Genomic DNA, 23120 nt, shown 5'->3' on the forward strand with positions numbered 1-23120 from the left:
AAGAACCTATAGTTAATAGGTTAATCAACTTGGCTAAACTCACAGAAGAAATGAGATTAAGTTGCTTATTCTGAATCCATTCCCATATGAACCATAGGATATGATTTTTAAAAAAGCATATTCGCTGAACTTCTCAGCCCTTGTTTTAAAAGTTTATTTATTTACTTAATTAAGTAATCTCTACACCCATCGTGGGGCTCAGACTCAAGAACCTGAGATCAAGAGCTGCATGCTCTTCTGACTGAGCCAGCCAGGTATCCCTCAGCCCTTTCTTTCTATCCTCTTTAATTTTTATGTGATAAACATTTGTGTAGTGTCTACTGTGTGCTACTGTGTATGCCAAGAATTGGGATGCAAAGATGAGTAAGACAAAAGTCCACTTACCACATTTCACTGAATTTCTTCTTGTCTGTGCTTCTTTATTCATCTCTTACTTCTCTCATGCCCTCTGAGTCTTCCCTTTTCCCTCCCTCACATTTTTTTCCTTTAAATACACCTTCTACCATCACACTTCTGTTCTTAGTTGATCATAATGTGAACTGCAATGTATACTTTAGTACTTCCTATACTTATTGAATAAAGTATTATGCTCCTTTATCATTTAAAAACAAATTGGCCATTATATCTTTCAAAGAATTAGTAAATGTTATAGAATTTCTGAAGATCTTTCAGGTTTTCAAATTGTATTGCTCTGTGATTCTAAATAATTTGTTTCGTGTGGACCCTTTGTTCTTAGACTCCATGGCTTTTGATAGGAAAACACTTCCAATCCTAGAATTAAATCTTTAGAAAATAATTGGTGCTTAGCATAACAACATGAATAGATTAATAACTTCAAAGAACAGAATCACCTCCATGATAACTAAGTTCTTTCAGAAGACTAGTTATCTAGGACTGTATTTATGTATATTCATATAATCTGTCTCAGCACCTTGTCAGTCAGCTTGTGTTCTGATCTCTCAATTTCTGTGTTCATATATTATAGTAATGAAATACCTTAAGGGTATTACAACCTGAAAATGCATAGAAATCATTGTTCACCTACATTTTATGAGCTTAGGTAGTAAGGATTAGTTCCTTCTTTCTTATGAGAAAACAAAAAAATATCCTCACTCATTAGAAGAAATTTGCTTACTCCTATTTTTCATTTTAACTCTTAAGAGTAAAACTTCCTTCATTACTTTACAATTGCAAAGAAACTTACATCTCATTTTCTTCTGTGTTATGTTGCTGCTAAATTGAGTGGACTAACTGAAGAGAATAACTTCTTTACATCTAGGACCAAAGAGGTCATGTATCTGACTAAGATAGTAATTTTGTTTGGATAGGAAATTCAGAGACTTTTTTTCTTTCAACTTCTTTACATGTAACCATGATAGCTTTTTAGGAAGTGCCTGAGTCAGTGATGATCAGTCTATTGAATGGAATGTCATGATAGAATGACAGATGTGACCATGTAAATCTGAACAAAAATGTGAATGAAATAATGTTAAGCAATAAAAGAAAACTTACATTATTAAAATAATGTAAAAAAGGTATAAAGATACATTCAACATACAAGTGCAGTGGGACCGAGGAGAGTGGTATGAGGAAAGGCAATACTGAGGCAACATTCAAGCAGGGTCCTATAAAGCATTGTGGTTTTGATGCATTGGGAAGAGGAAGAAAAGCATTCTTGGCAAAGGCACAGAGGCATGAAAAATTAGGTACCTGGAGTGTCTGGTCAGTCAGGCAGGAAATGGGGCTGGAAGGAAGTTGCATCCAGATTGTGGAAAACCCTTGTAGCGCCACAAGTGTAACATTTCTCTTTCTCAAAGGAGGTGTATTTGCATCCATGCCCAAGTATGGTTGTTCTCCTTATTGGAAAAAGAAAAAAATCTCTTAATCCATTTTCTAGGTTGTTCCTGCCATTTTCCTCCCACATATAAAGCATCAGTAGGAACCCTTTTCTGACAGGGAGTCAAATTATTTTGAGGATAGTGGCAGATTTTGTTCTAATATTTGCGAAACATCCTGTGAATTAAAAAATTGAAACTATTTTGAAATATCTTTTCAGCCTTCCTTTTTTTAAAGACAAGAGCCTAAATCATATTCTCTTTTCTATGTGTTCAAGGAAATATGTTAAAATTCCAACTGTTTCCATTTTTTAAAGAAATCTTTTGACCCATTTTTTCCCCTGCTCACTTGCATTACAGAAGTGGATTATCATAAAATAAAATCCAACTCTTCTACTGACTTCTGTTATAGAAGAAAATTTGAACCATATCTTTATCAGAATGAGTTATTTCACTATCCATGAAGTAAATTTTACCTGGCACTTCAGTGGTGAGGTTTATATGCTCCCACAGGCTAGGGTGTGGTTATGTTTAGCTGGTTCCTAGGCTAGCACAGTGCTGTGCATGAAATCTGACATCAGTAAGTGTTGCTTAAAACTTAAATATTTAGGAAGGCTCTACAACTTCAATTAGAAAATGTTATCCCCATGTATCCCCTATGAGACATATTAGGCTCAGAATAGGGGATTTTTTTTGTTAAAGTTGTAAGTCCTTCAATTCGGTTCAATTCTATGATGAATAATAATTTGATGATTTAAAATGATCCAATCAAAATGATTCAAAAACAACAGAAAAATGACTTTCAAGTGCCTTGATGTCATTTTTTCTTGGCCTGACCATCATGCCACCATTTCCCCCCACACACAAACCACTCTGTGGGAATAGAGTTGAGTCCTGTAAAATCAAATGTTTGTTCTGGTCTAAAATGAATGAGAACCTAAAATATATGTACTCTGCCCTCCCTTAGGTTGTCTTGCCATCACTGCAACCCCTGGCAAGCTGGTTTTCCTTTCCCTCACTTCTGATGTCATTGCTGTTCTAAGATGGAAAATGCTGCAAGAATTTCCTATAAATTTTGGAATTAATAGATGCTGGAAGTTGAATTTTAAAAAGAGTTCAACCTCTTTCATACTTCTTATGGAATGACTCGGGTAGAACATAATGAACTACACCTCCTGTATCTCTGCAAATAGAAGGAAGTTCTTAACATTTATATAAGACAGCAGGAGCCTGGACATGACCTCATTTCAATCCATTAGACTATTTGAGGAAAAAAACAACAAAACTTTCCCACTTATTGACAGGTAAAGTTATCCCAATCCATTTCTCATAGCCAGTAAGAAGATGAACTGTCCTTAAATGCATTTTAAAATTGGCAAATTACACTTCCTGGTTCCTTTTTGGTCAAACAGAAATAGCCAAAAGAAATTATCACAGTGTTTTTGAGGCAGATTAAAAATTCTCACTATCCTCATATAGATTTGCCAGCAGTTTCATTTTGTAAAAAAAAAAGACCCCTCATTTCTCTAGTCCCTTGACCAATTAAACACGACAAAGACCCCATGTTCCTCATACTGTTCTTTGGACACAGTTTACAAAGAAATAAAGTATATATAGTTTGGGAAATATTGGTGTTGTAGGTGATGAGTCACCAATGAAGATATGATTCATCCCAGAAGCAGAATTATAAGCATATTATAAACATTAATACGGACAGAGACCAGTTTATAGACTAACTGAAAAATCTTCACAGAAAATGAATGAGCATTTTCTTTTTTAAACTCAACAAGTATTTATTGAACTTCTACTTAGTACCCACTCATTGTAATAGTGCATTAGGAAGTCATTATTGGTAGACTAAACATTCACAGCCTGTACCAAGGTTTGCTTATGTGTTTTATGTTTGAAGATCTTGGGATAGTAGAATATGGACTTGGTGGGTAAATATTCTATTTCTGTTTTAGTTGCCTTTTGGTTGAGGAAGTCTAAATGGACTATGTAATTTCAGCAATAGGAAGTAGTATCTGAAAATGGTCTTTATACTTTGAAAACCTGCATATCCTAGAAATCCCAATCATAATAGTGCCTCATCATTCTGTCTCATTGGTTCCTCCTTTGAAATGTTATTCACTAAAAGGTTCTAACCATTTTGAGACTACCCTATAATTATCATCTTTCTAAGGAATAGAAACTATACTTTGTTATCAAAACATCTTCCTTGGAACATAACTATACCCCAGATTTGCTTGGTAGTATTACTATGAAGGAATTTAACTTGTATACAGTTGGTATAACCTTGCAGCTCTGACAATATTGATGTAAGTAGTATGTTTTTTGTCAAGTGTTATCAGAATTAATCTGGCTTTTTAAAAGGCAATTAGAGTCATTTATCCTGGGTGGTTTGATTGACTCCCAATAAAAACAGCAGTGAACCTATGACACAGGAAGTAAAAGGTTAAGTTTTAGAGGAAGTAGTAAGTACCCCTAAGTACAAAGTAGTGTGTTTCTCCCTCTTCAGGGAGGTATGAGGATAATCCCCAACTAGTGTACTCCTGATTCTCTATAAAGAATCTGTGCTGTTGTCTGTGGTTGGTTTACTATTTGTTGAGACCTCTCCCTGGGAGAACAAGTTCTCATTTTAGATACAGACTGTTCCTTTTAGCAAGAAGTAGTTACTTTGCAGAATAGTATTGATCGTAAGAAAAACCATGCAGGAGACAATGGATTGATTTGATCAATCCTCTTCTGTTGGTATTCACTTTATAGTAAATTTTTGGTTGGTAGTGTCAGGTTGGTAAGTGACCAGTTTATACTCAGTGCTTTATATTTAAAAATAGGCTCCCTGCCTTAGGATATCTTGTACACCAGGTGTAAGATACTTAATCACATCACCTTACAAGTCTCTTTTGTAAACTTACTTCCTATCAGCAAAGGCTGACAAAACAGGGAAAGGAAGATATAGCTGCAACCCAGCCAGGAGTGAAGCAAATAGAGCCAGGGGCACACCAGCTTCAATGCCTTGACTTCCAAGCCTTCAGTGCTTCTGAATATGCCCTCTGGTAGAAATAGGTCACTCTCCAAGGTACCACAGTTCCCACCGGTATGGTAGATGAAAATTTTATATTTGGGCACATTTCATACATGGTATCCATAACTCTCTCATATATGGATTTTTCTTTTTCTTTTTTTTTTTTTTTTTAACGTTTATTTATTTTTGAGACAGAGAGAGACAGAGCATGAACCGGGGAGGGGCAGAGAGAGAGAGGGAGACAGAGAATCAGAAGGAGGCTTCAGGCCCTGAGCCATCAGCCCAGGGCCCGACGCGGGGCTCGAACTCACGGACCGTGAGATCGTGACCTGAGCTGAAGTTGGACGCTTAACCAACTGAGCCACCCAGGCGCCCTGGATTTTTCTTTTTTAAGCAAGTGAAGAAAAGCATCTTACCATCTTGATATGGACTTGGAAAGCGTGTGTGTGTGTGTGTGTGTGTGTGTGTGTGTGTGCGCGCGCGCGCGCGTGCACACTAGTGTCTGAAGAGGTACTGCTAACTCTTCTGTTAGGTTAACTACTCTATATACATAGAATTTAAATGTGTATTATTACTATGTTTTAAGGAACAAGTCCCACAGTTTATTTAGTTCTCCACTGCTTAGGGGGAAAATAAGTAGGTCAGTGTTGTGGTTGTCTCCAAAGCAGTTTTAGATTTCCTAATTGCTAAGAGCCTTTAGGTGAAGATATAGCTGTGGTCCTGGGGCTGTCCTGGGTTTCTTACTGATGCTGTCACATCTTTGCTTCCAGGAGCGCTTGTGAAATTTACAAGAGTTTGGTTTAGATGATTCATTGCTACAGAAATTTGCATCTTAAAGGAAGTCTGAAACAATACCAAGTCTTAACGGAATAGTGACCATTCCTGTGAGGCCTTCGAGCCAATGAACTGAGTCAGGAAACCCGAGATCTAGGTCATGTGACCTTGAACAAGTCAAGTCTCATCTGTATAAAGTTCATGTCCTCATCTGCAAAATAAAGAGGGTGACTTGGTAATACTTCCAGCTTAAAGTACTTTGATTCTTTGTCAGGATCTACTCTGTGATATATCTAAATCCATGTGTAATGAGTTATGTTTATGGCATTCCATTGCATTTATGAATTAGGATTCCAAAATTCAACTTCTCATATCTGAATTCTTTAATTTGTTCATAGGTTAATACTGATTTTTCCACTTTACAGGCTTTTCTATTCTGAAACTTTAACAAGCTGCAAAGCCATGAAAACTTACAGCTTCTTCTGTAATAGAACTCATTTATATTTTAGCTTTTCTTTATAATCATGTGAACCTTCCAGAAGGCTGATTTGGAGAAAGCCGATATAAATCTGTAGAATTCAAAATGAACTCTTATTTATAAAAAATACATTAGTATAGAAATCTTTTGTTTGTTGTATTATAGTGAGTTTGCAAAACAAACATTAAAAGTGTAAATTTGTTGCTGAAAGGCATTAAGAAAAAGCAAGAAAATCATTTAAAAATAATTTATGCAATGTTATTTTCCTCATGCTTTGAGACTGCAAACTTTATTTTCAGATAATGCTTTTTAAAATTACAAAATTAACACATGCATATTATATAAAATAAAGAGAAATGTAAGGAAATATAAAGAAGAAAACTAAAATACCCTTTAACACCATTATTTAGAGATCATCATAAATATTTTGTTGATGAATTTTTCAGTCATTTTTGTGTTATGTATGTAGCTTTTCAAAGAAGCTTATACCAGATACATAGTTTTAGATTTAGGATCATTCATATGCTCTTTGAAAACATGATTTTTAATGACTAAATCCATTTTAAGAGTATATATAATTTATTACCCAGTCCCTCGTAGCTGGACATTTAGGTTGGCAACTGTATCTAGTTTGGGTCCTGACTTCATAACTGGCTAGATTGCCAGTTTGTAGACAGATACAGGGATGGTGAAAGAAGAGAGTGGCATTTTGAAAAGCAGTTTTAAAATTAATCAGAAGTATTTTTTTTTGTAATATTACATAACTCTGTTTTGGGTAACATTTTGTTAGAAAGTTGATAGTCACACATTGTAAACTTTTAAAAAACATAAGGTGTAAAAAATAAAATATTTCCATTCATAAATAACACTGAAAATATTTGGGTACATTTAGTGTTTCTATCTATGTATCTCTCTATATATAATTTTTAACATAATTAGAATAACACATACATGATTTTGTAACCTGCTTTTTTTCCAACATTTTTTCATGTCATTAAGAACTCTTTGAAAATGTGATTTTTTTTAAAATGACTTTCTTCTTCAGATAATTTATTTAACTATTATTACTTTATTAGACATTTAAATCTTCCCAATTTTGCCCTCCTAAATAGTACCGACAATGACCATGTTTGTACTTGCTTTTTGTCGTAAGAATAATGATACGTTTGGGGGCACTGGGGGGCTCTGTTGGTTAAGCATCCGACTTCGGCCCAGATCATGATCTCACAGTTCATGGGTTCAAGCCCCACATTGGGCTCTGTGCTGATGGCTCAGAGCCTGGAGCCTGCTTCGGATTCTGTGTCTCCCTCTCTCTCTGCCCTCCCCGCTCACACTCTGTCTCTCTCTCCTTCAAAAATAAACGTTAAAAAAAAAAAAAAAAGAATAATGATACGTTTGGCCATATTACCACCACTTCCCTCCAGAAAGCTGAATTGATCCACATCACTAACAGTGGCCTTGAGCATATACTGCCCCTGTCGCCAGAGCCTGCCTTCCATGCACACTGTAATCATCTTTTTGTGGAGGGAAAAATCAGCCTTGTTTTGCCTGTTAAGTAGGTGTGAAAGCAGGGTTTTATTTTTGTCTACTAAACTTCTCTGATTGCTAGTGAAGCTAAACATTGTACATGTTTATTATTCATGTTTGGTGTTTATTTTTTCCTTTAGCCATTTTTCTGTTGTGTATTACTTGTATATTAACTCTTTTTAGAATGAGATCATTAACCCTTTCTGCTATATATTTGCACTTGTTTGTAATTTATTTTTCATTTACATATAGGTAAATCTGTTGCTCTATTCTTGTGCAGCTGCCTCCATCATTTGTTTCCTTGTTCAGATGCTTTCTTCTAGTATGTATGCATGTATGTATGTATGTATGTATGTATGTATTTTATTTATTTTATTTATTTTATTTTATTTTATTTTTTAAATGATTTCACTTTTATATTTAACCCTAATATTATTGGGTCTGTAAATTGAGGATCTAGTTTGGCCTTATTTTCTAGATAGCTGATTTTCTCTTCTTCAATTTAAGATTCTTTCTTTCTTTCTTGGGGCGACTTGGGTGATTCTGTCAGTTAAGTGTTCGACTCTTGATTTTGGCTCAGGTCATGATCTCAGTTTCCTGAGTTCAAGCCCTACATCGGTCTCTGTGCTGACAGTGCTGAGTCTGCTTGGGATTCTCCCTGTCTCTCTGCCCTCCACTATTTGTGCTCTGTCTTTCAAAATAAATAAATGAACTTAAAAAAAAAAAAGATCCTTTCTTGCATATAAAGTTATTATATTTGTTCTGTTGATCTCGGTAATCCTTGAATCACAGTTTTGATTATTATAACTTTATAATTTCACAGTATTTGACAAGATAGGGCCCATTCATTACTATTTATTTTCAAAACATTCTTAGCCATTTACGTCTGTTTTTCCAGGTGAACATTGAAATCATATTGTTGACTCCTACCACTCCCACCGAGCAAAAGGAGAGAAGAAAACAATGTGTGTTTTAATTTGATTAAAGTGCATTAAACTTTTAATTCATTTTGGAAGAAATGACATTGCCATATTATTCATTTTTTTTAATGTTTATTTATTTTTGATAGAACACAATTGGGGGAAGGAGAAGAGAGAGAAGAGACACAAAATCTGAAGGACGCTCCAGGCTCTGAGCTGTCAGCACAGAGCCCAACATGGGGGGCTCAAACCCACAGACCATGAGATCATGACCTGAGCTGAAGTCAGTCGCCCAACCGACTGAGCCACCCAGGCACCCCTCATATTATTCATTCTTATCTATCAATGTGTTATATGCCTCTTCATTTCTTATATCTTTTTTATACCTCAACAAAGTGAGTAAAATATTTTTAGTTTTTTATGTGGTTTCTATATTTTTCTCGTCAGCTATTTTTATGTTTCTCATTTCTCTTGGTCTCTTAAATAGATGCTTTCTTCTGTTAGATTGTATCAAACTGATTATTACTGATACATTGGGAAGTTTTGATATTTTTGTCTATTTAGTGCCCAACCATCTAATTATTTCTGAGGCATTTTTAATTTATCCCTTGGCTTTCTTGGTATAGTATAATATGCCAATGATAATTTTGTGGCCCTTCTTCCCAATTTGTTTCTTAATTTTGTTTCATGTCTTATTCTACAAACTAGGACTTTCAGAAAAACATTAAATTGTAGCCAGAGAAAAAATTGGGCTCTCTTACATTGTTTCTGATTTAGTAGGGATGCTGCTAGCATTTTATCATTTTATTATTAATGTTTTCCTAATATTTTATTATGAAAAATTTTAAACATACAGCAGAGTTGAAAAGTTACCACCTAGATTCTACCAATAACATTTCACTATACTTGTTTTATTATGTATCTCTTAGCAGATTTTTTAATTATCAGTAATCTTGGTTGTATTACAGAAGTAGTTATCAGTACTTCGTGTCCCAAGATTTTTCAAAATCAGCACTGCACTAATTGTTGCAGATAAAAGTGAATATGGCAGTCTCATAGCCCTATTTATCAAGAAGTAGCCAATCTAAAAACTTTTAATAAAGCTTTGAAATGGGAGCTTATGAAAACTGTTCCATTGAAGGACAGTGTTAAGCATCAGAAGAAGGGTTGTAGTCTAACTTGGATTACAGAAAGAAACGGAATTGAAGCTTGAATGTTTCAGTATTTGACCAAACTTTGTAGAGAAGAGAAAGCTTTTGTTTAGCTGATAGACTACTTACTTACAAAAACAGCTGCTTATTCTAGTCTACAGTGAACTAAAGTCCATCAAACTGTGATAGTTGAATCACATTAGCCTTTAAGGCCATTCTTATACTGACTCTATTTCCCTGATGTATTAGTCTCCCAGGCAGACCTAACAAATTTCTGTAAACTGGATGGCTTAAAACAACAGATGTGTACTCTCGCACAGTTCTAGAGGGCAGAATCTGAACTCAGGGTGCCAGCAGAGTTGGTTTCTCCTGGAGGCTCTGAGGGGGAAACACTTCCACACTTCTCTTTACCTCCTAGCAGTTGCCCACGGTCCTTGACTTGCACGTTCATCCTCCCAGTGTCTGCTTCCCATTTCCACACTTGTCTTCCCTGTGTCTGTGTTCTCATTCTCTTCCAAGGACACTCTTGGTGGTTTTAGGGCCTAGTGTGAGCTCATCTCGAGCCTTACTATAATTACATCTGCAAAGACCCTATTAACAAATAAGATCACTTTCTTAGGTTCTAGGCCAACATGAATTTTTAGGTGACACTATTCAGCTCACTACACCCAGCAGTGTTCTTAGCAAGCAGTAGTAGAAAGAACATGAGCTCAGGAGAACAAAAGCTTGGCTCTGATCCTTGCCAGTTCTATAATTTTTGGGAGAGCTTGTCATCTATAAGCTTGTCATTGTCTCCATTTCTCAAATGAGTATGTTGATCAGTGCATAATCTTTCAAGGTCCCTAATTGTCCCGAAGTCTACATTAACTAGTGAAGAATCATATGCATAGCTAATTTCTAGCTCTACTCTTGTGTTTCTCTGGTCCCTGATTGTTTCTTAGGGGTACTTTAAGGTCTGATTAGTATCAGAGGGACTTTGACATCTTTGGATAAAATATAGAATATCACTATCCTGGTTTGCACGTGAATGTGAACTAAGGGGGTTCCTTAGGCCTTTATGGATCAACAAAAGATAGCTGCTACGCTTGGAGGTTTTCCCATTTCATCTCGGTCTTCAGTCTGTTCAAAAACAAACGAAAATAAAATGTAGAATTTTTTTGTTGCCAAAGATCATGTAACACATAGATGACTCAAGTAGGAGATGGGACAGTTGGGTTCCAAAGTGCTTTAGTTTCATGTTATTCTCTTTCCTGTCTACTGCTCAGTAATTTTACTTAGTAGTGAAGAAATGCACACCGGGTTATAGATAGTGGGCAGTGTTTGAAGGTCCTGAAACCTTATTTTGAATTACTAAAATAGCGAGGTTTAAATATCTCTCCAGGAGACATAGTTCACATAAAGGCATGGGGGGGGGGGGAAAGTTCATTTACATGCCATTATCCCTTAAAGAATCCTTCCCCATCTTTTCTATATGTTCACCAAGACACAAAAGGAGGAATTTTCTGGCTGCAATTTTTATAGACTTCAGTGTTATTGAAATGAAAGTGCTTCAAGGACATTTCCATTTGTTACTAGCTTATGGTTTCTCATTTCATGTAAATTATTTTGCCACTTTTCATTTTAATTCTTTGCTGTCATTGTCTGGCAAAACGATCATTTGATTTCTCTCTGTGAAGATATTCACTGATTACTCAGCTGACGATGTCCTTTGTCTATAAAAGTGTAGTGCCTTAGGATTTATTTTATTACTTTTTTATTACTACCTGTAGATTTCTGTTTACATTTCTTTCCCTTTTTTGTCTTGAAAAATGTCTAGGACTATAAAATATTCTTACTTGGGACAGAAGTATGTTTTGAACTCCAGAGTTCCAGTGTAGAAACAGATCTCTTTCAAAGTCTTAGAGACTTTAATATGACAAATTCTCCTATAATTTGTCCACTCGGTAACAGTAGAAATATCTATTTCTTTGACATAATCTAAAGGTTAAAATGCTTGAAGGTAAATGATAAATAGCATGGACTATTCCTAAGGCTATCTTTTTGTGTATGGGGATAGAGGTTCCTAAATGCAGGAGGTCTTGAGTTATTCCCATGTTGAAATGTCTCTTGAATCTCACCTTTCTTCTCTCTTTCCATGCCTGAGCCTACTGCAGACCCTCTCCTCAGCTATTGCCACGCTAACTGGCTTCTGTGTCGAGTATAACCAGAGATACTGCCCCACAAAAATAAATCTGACCATATAATACCCCTGTAAAAACCTTCATTCCCAGTTGCCTAAAAAGTTTACTGCAAACTCTGTCATATTAAAATCTGGACCCAGTGTTTTTTTTCAGTTTGATCCCCAACTACCCCACCTTAGGTACAATATATTCCAGCCATGTTCCTCCACATTCTCAGAACATTCTAAGCTCTTTCATAACTCCCTTTCTTTGTATATGTTGTTACCTCTGCCTTGTATAAATTCACTTTACCCACCCTCCCTGCTCTTTTTTTAAGACCCTGCACAAATGCTCATTCCTCTTTGTTCCTATATACTATATTTATACCACCAATATAGTACATTCTTTTTTTTTTTTTTAAGTTTACTTATTTATTTTGAAAGAGACCATGTATAAGCTAGAGAGGAAAAAAGAGAATCCCAAGCAGTTTCCACGTGTCAGCATGGAGCCCAATGCAGGGCTCAAACTTATGAACTGTGAGATCATGACCTGAGCCGAAATAAAGAGCCACCCAGGCACCCCAATGTAGTCCATTCTGTAATATTTTATATGTTTTATTACATACACACATCCCTGGTCTGATTATCTTTGCCACCATTTAGCCAATTGCCTGGGGTAAACGAGGACTTAACATTTTGGGAGGGGGGTGCCTAAATGATTATTTCCAAAATTAAAGTCATTAGGCCTATTTCCCAACCTCGCTGATAATCTATTCGTTATATATATGTCAGAAATAAACATTATACTAATATAACTTTATTCAACTATATCTTAGTCTAAATATATAATATGGTGAGATCTCAGTTGGCTTTCTCCTGAAAGATATTCTTGGTTTCATTAAAAGCCTTAACTGAAGGGGCACCTGGGTTAAGCATTGGACTCTAGGTTTCTGCTCAGGTTGTGATCTCACGATTTATGAGTTTGAGGCCTCTGTTGGGCTTCCCACTGACTGTACGGAGCCTGCATGGGATTCTCTCTCTCTCTCCCTCTCTCTCTGCCCCTTCTCTGAGCACTCATATACTCTCTTTCAAAATAAATAAACTTAAAAAAAACTGAAAAAAAAAAGCCTTAACTGAAACCACTATTCTCTGTTTTTATCTTTGTTCTTTCTTTCATTCATTTATTCCCTCATGTATTTATTTATTCAACCATCTATTAATCAAACAGTTGCTTACTGAATTTCTGTTATGTGCCATGCAGATTCTTTGGGCTTAGATAGCTCCTCTTTTGAGTAACTGTATAGAAACTATAGTTAACCATCTTCTTTGATGCTTCCTTTTTTTCTGAGCAATTAACATGCCCTCTTTCAGAGAGCACATATGAAAAATATTAGGGCATTTTGACACTAAATTCAGATAAGTCAATAATGTGATGTGGTTGCAGGGTGACCACGTGTTGTCTAAAGTGGAATACTTTGGGCAAGTGAGTTTGTTAATCATTCACGGTAACAGCCCTATCTCAGGCAAACCAAGATCTCCCTGTAAATAACCCCTATAGTCTAATCAGATTGCATTACCAGTTGTCTTGTTTTCCAAGCACATTTCAGGGTTTTATGCCTTTATATCTTTGTCTGTACTGTTAACTTTGACCTTTCCTCACCAATGCCTGGAGTCTGTGCCTTCGTCAAAAGCTTGCCCAATTCAGTGAGCTTTCCCAGATCAGGGTTGGGAAATCTATTCTGAATTTATTTAGCACATCATTTATATTCTTAGCGGCTAGGTGTATTCTGGTTTGTCTGTTACTGTTTTGACTGTTGTTTTGACTCCTTCTACTATTTAACTTTTTTTATATATTCCTCCTCAGCTGAACCACATGTTCTAAAGATGAGGGCTTATATTTGAACTTACGTTCACTCCTCAAGTACAGGGCCTTACTCACAGTCATGTAATACATTTTTGTTGGATATTTTATTTCCTGGCCTACCTTTGTCTTTCCTAAAACCGCTTCCACTTTATGTTGGTATTGTGTATCTGTTCCCACTGCAAAAAAAAAAAATTTAAGAGCTTTGTAATGAATATTTTTAATTAGTACATCTTAAACTTATATAATTACGATGGGGTATCTTAAACTATATTTTATCAGTTTAGATTATACTGTCTGTCTTGAATTCATATGTTTTAAACATTGAAATACTATAGAAAGGCAAAAGATGAAAGTGGTATTCCATAGTCTGGCATACACACTTCCAGCTGTAGTAGTACATTTTACTGAAAACTTATATTTTCAGTAGTCCTACATTTCTAATTATAAAAATAATAGGACCTTAATAGAGAAGAAATGACTAATTGTCAGGCTTAAAGATTTAAAACTATAGTGAGTTCTTACATTCTTTGATTTGGAAGAAGTTACTGACTTATTTTTACTCTGATCATCTTACTTTTATATAATTAGATCCTAAAAATACACAGTAAAAATGATTTTTAAGACTTTTTAACTCATTAAATCACATATGCCATGAATAACTGCAAATTCTAACTTAGCTTCCAAACATACTGTGGCTTTGTTCTACTAATCATTAGAATAGTAGTCACAATCCTAATATTTCCTGGCTGATCTAAATACACTTTCCAAACATAAATTGTTTATGGAGTATTATTAAACTAGTGTTTAATTGTTTCAGTGTTTTCCCAAAGTTCTTTTATTAAAAATTTATAAAAATAGCATATGTTCATTTCAGAAATTCAGCTGAGAAGTATATAAAACAATGTGAAAACCAATCTTAATTACCACTAGTATTTCCCTGTCTTCCATTCATCCCAGTATTCTTGCTCTCAAGAGGTAATCATCTCTTTAATATGTATCTTTGAGACCCTCTTACAATACTTCTATAACTCTTGATTTTCACCAGTTCACTTACAGTGGTATTTATTTCTTTTGGAAACTCCTACACTGGGTTGAGGGTGACTTTACTTTGTTCATCATTATTGACTTGTCAGTGCTGTCATCAGTGAGGAGGGCATATAAGGATGAATCAGCCTTGTACCTCAAGTGGCTTTCAACGTAGTCGGGGAGAGATGTATACAGTGATAACTATAATACGAGATGAAAAAATGTAAGAGAGGGACAGATGGAGTGCTTTGGGATTCATGGAGTGATATTTACCTTTGACTGGCCAAGAGCTAATACCTGACCTATATCCTGAAAGACAAGATTTGGGCTGGGGGGAGGCAAAAAGCAAATACACTGGCAGGAGAAGGGCACAGAGATACTAGGAGTTTACAAGGTTATTCCATTTTCCTAGACTGTAGCGTGCATATATAGTAGTAGCAGCAGATAAAGAAGCTAAGGTAGTTTGGGGTAGAGCTCTGAACACCTCTATAATAAATCTTTAAAAAGTTTTAACAGAATAGTGCCATGACTAGAGATGTGCACTAGGAATCTTAAGTAGACATTATAGGGGTATAGAGTCAATCATTGGCTTTGCAGTAATTTGGAAGAAGAGTTGCCATAATGAGGTATAGTGGCCCTAGAGCTGCTACTGAAATAGAACCTGTAGGTCTGAACCATATTCCATCAAATCTGAGAAGGCGTTGATTGTAAGACACACCTTTATTTTGTGTACAGTGAGGGGAGACAAAAAAAAAAAACACTGCCAGTTATTTTTAGACACCACTAATTATAAGATATAACCTGACTTTAGAGATTATAATAATAAACATACATCATAAAATCAGCAAAATAGAGTAATTGCATATATATAGGGAAAAAGGTTGGGCGTGCAAGAAAGACAGGAGAAAGCTGAGCAAATGAAAGAAAGGAGGAAGAGATCAAAGATACAAGTGGAAAAGGAGACCTTGAAGAAGAGAACACATCTTCCTCTACCATGAGATAAAGAAATGAATGAGCAGTACTCCGAGAAGTTTAGAAGTTGAAAAGCTAAAAACATTAAGCAAGCTTCATTAAATAACCTCTATCTTGGTAAAAGAGGAGGCAAGGTCATCTGTAAAAAGAATGACAGTGGTGGGTTTGAGGGCTTGGGACTTAAGAGTGAAAAGGTTTCAGGTAAGTGGGGCCTGAAAGATGGAATATTAAAAATAGCAAGGACTGAATGAGTTTCCATCAGAAATGAGGGGCCCAGTTAAGGTTGAAAAGCACAGATTTATAAAGAAACCAACTGGCCCTATTTTATGACTTTGTCCAGGAACACTTGGTACCGTGAGAGAAGGATGGACGAAAACTTGTGGAAGGTGCTTTCTGCAGGGTAGGAGATTGGCTGGACAGGTATGGTGGAAGGACAGAAAAGCTAAATAATCTAAGTTTCTCCCAAGGGATATTATTGATTTGGCTCACCATGAAGTTCAGGCTAAGAAATGAAAGGTGAGGCCAGAAAAAGAATAGATAAACAGATTTTTTTAAGTTGGGTGGGGGGAGCATTTTTAAAGGGATTCAAGGGACATGTGGGTGGCTCAGTCAGTTGAACATCCAACTCTTGGTTTGTCCGACTCTCACAGTTTGTGACATCACTCCACCCACACCCCTGTATTAGGCTCCTCGATGGGCATGGAGCCTCTCTCCAATTCTCTGTCTCTCTCAAAATAAATAGATAAAAACTTTATTAAAAAAAGGATTTGAGGGACGCCTGGGTGGCTCAGTTGGTTAAGCATCTGACTTCAGCTCTGGTCATGATCTCACAGTCTGTGAGTTCAAGCCCTGTGTCGGGTCTGTGCTTACAGTTCAGAGCCTGGAGCCTGCTTCAGATCCTGTGTCTCCCTCTCTCTCTGCCCCTCTCCTGCTCATACTCTGTCTCTCTCTCTCTCTCTCAAAAATAAAATAAACATTTTTTAAAAAGGATTTGAGATTATTAAGAAGGTGAAAAAATTATTTTGAAGAGGAGGAGTAGGTAAGTAGAAAGTTGATTGGAGAATTTCAGAATTAAGATGATGGAGGTTGAATTCAGAAGATTGAATCTGGAAGATGTGTAATCTCTCTAAAACACAGATTGGAGTATGTCTCTATGTGACTTGGAAACCTGTATTTCAAAGTGATGTCTGTACTACTGACAAGAACAAATAAGGCTCATCACAAGCTGACCCCATCCTACTTTTCCAGGCTAATATCTCCTCATTTCTTCCTGTGAACCCCATAGTCCAACCACTCTGAATTCTCTGTGGTCACAATCCTCAACGCTTTTATCTACCTTTTGCTTGTACACATGCTGTTCCCCTTGCATTAAATACCCTTCCTCCTCTTCTTTGCCTTGCAAACTCCTGCCCATCTTCAAGACCTAACTCAAGACCACACTTCCTCTGCCACATCCTTCTGGGTGCCCGTACACCACACTGAGCACACTTTATCTGTGCACCAGGAGTACTCCCTTCAGACAGCCTATGGAATTTGGCCACAAGTATATTGATTTCCATGTCTTCCTCCAGTAGATTGTAAACTCCTTGAAGTCATAAACTATCTAATTCTCTTTACCCACAGTGCAAACATACAGTGTTAGGTACTTAATAACTGCTTTTGTTGTCTTCGTTGAATTTTAAATGAAGAAGCTAATCCAGTGCTTCTCAAACACTAATGTGCATTCGAATCACCTGGAGATCTTGTTAAAATTCAGATTCTGATTCAGTCTGAGGTGGGGTCTGGGATTCTACCTTTCTAACAAGCTCCCAGTTGATGCCGGTGCTGCCGGCTCCTGAAACTAATTCAGAGTGTTTTCGCACAAGTGGAGTAAAGGTAAAGGTCCAGTGAGAGTGTGGGAGTGGGGCAGTTACGGTGACAGTCACTTGGTATGAGCACTAGAAAATCATGTAGGATGAGATGCTTAAATCACAGAATCAAGCAGACTGCTGTGGAAGATGGTTGACAGGACTGGTATGATCTAGTTCTAGGACTTACTGTTTTCAAAAAGGAAAGGCTTTCCAGTCCTGGCAGCTGTGTCAGGACCACAGCAAAGGATGCACTCCATGGAGACGGCGGGGATGGGAGGTGGGGTCAGAAGTTGGGTTTGGGGGCTCACAAGAAGGGTCTGCGGCCTCCCGTGTTTATTCCTGGTGAATGGCACATCTACCAGAGGGGGACGGAATGGAAAAGCTGCATTGTAAGAGAAGGGAGGCCCCTGAAGAGAGGGGAGGTTTAGCACCTTGACAAGGGATTATTTCCTGATCATAAGTTGATGGATTCAAAGTATGAAGATCTTCTTTCTTAAAATCATAGATGACAACAGAAGTAGCATTTAGTAAGCATTCTCTTCCCACATAGAGTCTCACAGGTCTGATAATGCTAAAGAGAAGTTCAGTAAACCTAATTTCTTTTAAGTACTATCGTACAGAAGTAATATGTGCTTTTGTAACATATGAAAAAAGACAAAAATATTTAAATCTCCACCACCAGTCCCCTTCCCCCACAATGAAGTAATTGATTTTTACAGCTTGATGTGTACTCTTCTAAGCATTTATCCATGCAAATTTATGTACACATAGACAGGATTTTTTCAAATTCCATAATAGCATTTTCCATGCATACTATTCTGTAGATTGTTTTTCTCACTTAGGAATGTTGTAAACATCCCTCCAGGTCAGTGGATAGAGCTCTTATTTTTTCCTAGTCATTTTTAAATAGCTGTGTATAAATATAGATGTCCTGTAATTTGTTCTGCACAATTTGGTAATCTAAAATTTTTGCCACTACAACCAATATGACACACACAAAAAGGTCCTACTGTTACCAGCACCTCCGTAACACAACTCTATGATTTCAGCCAACTGTATGTATACAGGCAACTTTTATATCAAGGACATCTTTCAATGAGGCAAAGCAGTAGCTAGGCCTGCACTAATATAGTAGCCACTGGTCACATTTAGCAATTTAAATTTAAATTTGCTAAAATTAAATCAAATTAAAAATTCTCTTCCTCAGTCACATCAGCCTCCTTTCAGCTGCTCAGCGGCCACATGTGAGTAGTGGCTACCCTATTGGATAGTAAAGAACAGACCATTTCCATCCTCACAGAAAGCTCCATTGGACAGCCTGGACTAGATGCTGTAATGCCACATCATAAAGAAGAACGTGATTTTTCAGTGGGTTAGCATTTTAATGAGAGCACGTTTCTTAAAGTACAAACTTTGTGTCTTAATTGGTTGCCCCTGCAGTTACTTCAATGAGAATCAATACCCAGATGAAGCCAAGAGAGAAGAAATTGCAAATGCTTGCAATGCAGTTATACAGAAGCCAGGTAAGGCGGCAGCTGCCACTTAACTCAGCGGTGGAGCTCTCGGCCTCACGTCATCATCTGGGACAAGAATCTTCTTTTACTCATTGCAACTGAGTGCCCTAGGTTCCATTCCCACCACCCTCCTGTGCAGTCACTGCCCTGTCCTGTTCGGGTGGTACTTCTCGGGGATGTAGTTATGGTGGTCCAGATCAGGTGTTCACATGGAAGGTTGCAAGAGAGTATCCCTGCTTAAGATAGGAGGCCTAGAAATGATAAAGACTATATAGATGTCTTTAAAAATAGAGCATAACTATATCAATTCCAAAATAATTTTAAAGTTTGGAATATTTAAGCAAGTCTTGTAAATGAAAAGATGTATGTATGTATGTATGTATTTTGCAAGTGTTATATAATTCTGTATTCCTGTTTGAAGAATGAATTCTTATTAAAATTGGCTTGTTAATCTTTCCTGCATTGGGATGAGTTCTGCATCGTTAGGAAAAACTTAGGGTAGTTCCATTCTAAAGTCCTGTTGTTCCCGTGCAAGTCAATGGAGCCACTTAAAGATACAAGACTTTTTTTCCATGTGTTAAAATGTTATTCCACATTTTATGGTTTTTGTTACCAGAAACTGTTCTCAGTTAAGATGATCAATTGATCTTCATTTGGCCAGTTAATTTGAATGGCCTAAAGGCTATAGATACAAAAGTGTCAATATTTTATCATAATTAAACTGTAATTTATTCTCCCTTACCCGGAAGCCTGACTTCTAGCAATCTAGACCCTACAGACACATCTCCAGTGACACCTATACCCTAACCTCACACCAGCCACAGTCCCACCCCAGAAGCTGTGCAGGAACTCAGAGCCTTCCTGGAAAACACTTCACCCTGTGTCATCAACACCTTAACCTTTTTTCTGGCTTCTCCACCCACTGTGGATTAAAAGCTTAGTAGACAGAAAAGGACAGGGGAGGAGGAAAAGGTACAGGTGGACCCTTGTTTGCAGGCATGGTGTTAATCTGTAAGAATTCACATATGACAGCAAAGAAGGTAATAAATTTAAAATGCAACCTGAATTATGCTATGTGTTCTAGTATGGTTATAATAATGGATGGTCAGAGTCAAGAAAACATGGACAATAATTATTCTTCTGTCTTAAGACAGCAGGAAACTAGTTTATATAAGGCTTTAAAGATTTAAGTAAACTTCAACTACCTGGAAACTTGATGAAGAGTAACACACTCATCTAGAATGATGCTAATTGAATGAAGCCTCCATGTGCTATCATCTGACCTTTGAACCCTAGAGTTGAATTTGTGGAATTTATTAATTTTGTATTTAGTATTGAAATTTTTTTAGTATTGTGTGGTTTTCTGAAATATTTTGTTATTAGTTGCTATTTCTGTATTTAGTGTTTATTCATTCAGTAATAATTTAAGTGCATACATACTACTAAAAAAAAAAATCCCCCTGTATCTGTTGTTCTGGCAATAAATGCAATCAAAAGAACTTTTCAAAAAGTATTATTCCTTAAAACTAGTCTCAGATGCAGACTATCTGAATTTTATTGCATGCATTCACAGGCAAAAAACTGTCAGATCTGGAACGAGTTACCTCCCTGAAAGTATATAATTGGTTTGCTAACAGACGGAAGGAGATCAAGAGGAGAGCCAATATTGGTAATGTATCAGAGAGGCTGCTTTCTTTTTTGAAGCAGTCCTAGACATCAGTTTTTGGTTTTTGGTTTTTGGTTTTTTTTGAAAGTACCTGCAGTTTAGAACTGCAGGTCTTAACAATCCTTACTTTTAAGCCTAACAAGAATTGTCCTTATGTTTTTCTTTGTGTTTTTAAGAATTAGTATTTCTTGCAGTATTTGTATTATACTAATAATGGCATTGTTCTTAATGTTCTAGAATCTAGAATTAGACATGGCCCCTGACCAATTACTCCTGTGCCTCATAGTAAAGATGCTTGTTAAGGTCTTGAGAGAGTGAGTGAGACCCTGAGCTTCTTTGTTGTTACTGGGCTGTGACTTAGGTATTAAGAAATGTACGATTAATAGAACTGGAATGAAAGAGTCTTAATAGGGAACATAGCAAAACACAGATTTTTTATTTTGTTTATTTATTTATTTATTTATTTACTTATTTATTTATTTTCAATATATGAAGTTTATTGTCAAATTGGTTTCCATACAACACCCAGTGCTCATCCCAAAAGGTGCCCTCCTCAATACCCATCACCCACCCTCCTCTCCCTCCTACCCCCATCAACCCTCAGCTTGTTCTCAGTTTTTAAGAGTCTCTTATGCTTTGGCTCTCTCCCACTCTAACCTCTTTTTTTTTTTTTTCCTTCCCCTCCCCCATGGGTTTCTGTTAAGCAAAACACAGATTTTTAAGAAGAACATTTCAGAAACATGAATTAATGAGATTGGGGTGGGGGGTTGGTTTTCAGCTTCTAAAATTGTGTTTCAATTCTAAACTTACTCCCCATCAATACAATTCTCAAACACTTTACAGAACCCCAAGACAGGAGGGCTGTTTAATTAGTTGGTAAGTATTTATGAAGCACCTAACAGTCAACCACTCAGATGTGGCATGTGAGGCAGCAGGGGCTCCAGAACGACCACTGTGTTCCTCTCCTGGCCTACGTGCAGCTGAATTCTACCTGTCTGCAATTTAAAAGAACCAAAATGTAGAGGAATCTAGGTTCTTGTTTAATTACATTCTGATTTCCTCAGCACAAAGATTAATTCAGTGTTTTGGCTATTACAATAATGTAACAGATAATTTAGGGATCTATTTGCTTTTTTCGAAGAAGCAGCAATCCTGGAGAGTCATGGGATAGATGTACAGAGTCCAGGAGGCCATTCCAACAGTGATGACGTTGACGGAAATGACTACTCAGAGCAGGTGAGCAGCTGAGCAGAGGTTCTTGGTTACAGAGTGGGTGGGATAGTATGACAACTCAATTCTGTGGGTGTGTTTTGTACGGGGTGGGAGAGAGGAGACAATCTAATGTCCCTCCACTCTGCTCATGTGTGTAGTTAGATTTTCATGTAATTTGAAAGGAATGTGGTATAAGATTCAGTTGTCCTGTAAAATTTGTAAGAAACTGTTATTCACCCACATGGATTTATTGTCATACAACAGGATACTTGGCAAGTACGCAATGGGGAGGAGGAGGAGGGAAGAAGTTCAGAGGGAGGCAGAGAAGCAGAGAAGGTAGAAGAAGAGAGGAGGATCTGATCCAAACAAGCAAGTTACACCATCCACCACACACACACTCAATGTTTGAGAATACTAAGGGCTACTGGGTAGCTATACTCCATGCCTAAACCTGTACCAATGCAGCACACAGTGGAAGGTCCCGCCCACCACGGCCCCATTGCAGTGAGAACCCTCATGCCCAGATGAGTGGTTCTTTCAGAGTCTCTGGCACATTGACACACACATCCTCTCATAAATGCATGTCTTCTCACCTCACCCTGACTTAGTTTTCATTGCTTGGGGGAAAAATATATATTTAATTGTAGCCACTGGATGGAATAATTCAGTAACTAAGAATGTGGGAATTTTCCCCCCACATACCTGTTGACAGATTTCATTAAAATTTTCATAGGATTTAAAATTCGTTTCTGTTTAGAATATGAAAAAAACGTATGATGTCTTCTGGACCACAGCAGGAGAACATTTGCTGTTTCCTGTAGTGTATATATATCTCTTCCTCGCCCCTCAGTCAGTTCTGAAATAATAGCCCACTTACGTTCTTCCTTCTGCCATCCATTTTGCAGCCTCTGTTTACCAGCTTGAGCGCAGACACTGCAGGAATGCACGAACTTTACACGAGCCCCTTTTAAACTCTGCAGACCACTTTGTGGAAATGAGAATGAAACAGTGAGGCCCATAATTCCCAGGGGTTACCTTTTTTCTTTGTACACTCCCAAATCATAGCTCCACATTTTACTGAAGAAAATATCTGTCTTTCTAATCAGAAACATTCCTGTTATTTTTCAGTCTACTAATGTAGATGG

General features: G+C 37.0%; 1 protein-coding gene across 9 annotated transcripts in view; it reads left to right on the forward strand.

Moving 5' to 3' along the window:
* The window catches only part of HMBOX1 (homeobox containing 1), a 184665-nt gene that overhangs the window by 156227 nt on the left and 5318 nt on the right, over positions 1-23120 (forward strand). The window contains exons 7-10 of one of the 9 annotated variants that reach the window (XM_058720794.1): positions 19024-19106; positions 20671-20766; positions 21905-21999; positions 22240-22311. In XM_058720794.1, the coding sequence (XP_058576777.1) occupies positions 19024-19106; positions 20671-20766; positions 21905-21999; positions 22240-22311 (346 nt within the window). Of the gene's footprint in view, positions 1-19023; positions 19107-20670; positions 20767-21904; positions 22000-22239; positions 22345-23120 lie in introns of all 9 variants that reach the window. The other 8 variants (XM_058720795.1, XM_058720796.1, XM_058720800.1 and 5 more) reach the window with 8 other exon arrangements.

The sequence above is a fragment of the Neofelis nebulosa genome, chromosome 3, assembly GCF_028018385.1.
Source record: "Neofelis nebulosa isolate mNeoNeb1 chromosome 3, mNeoNeb1.pri, whole genome shotgun sequence".
Lineage (NCBI taxonomy): Eukaryota > Metazoa > Chordata > Mammalia > Carnivora > Felidae > Neofelis > Neofelis nebulosa.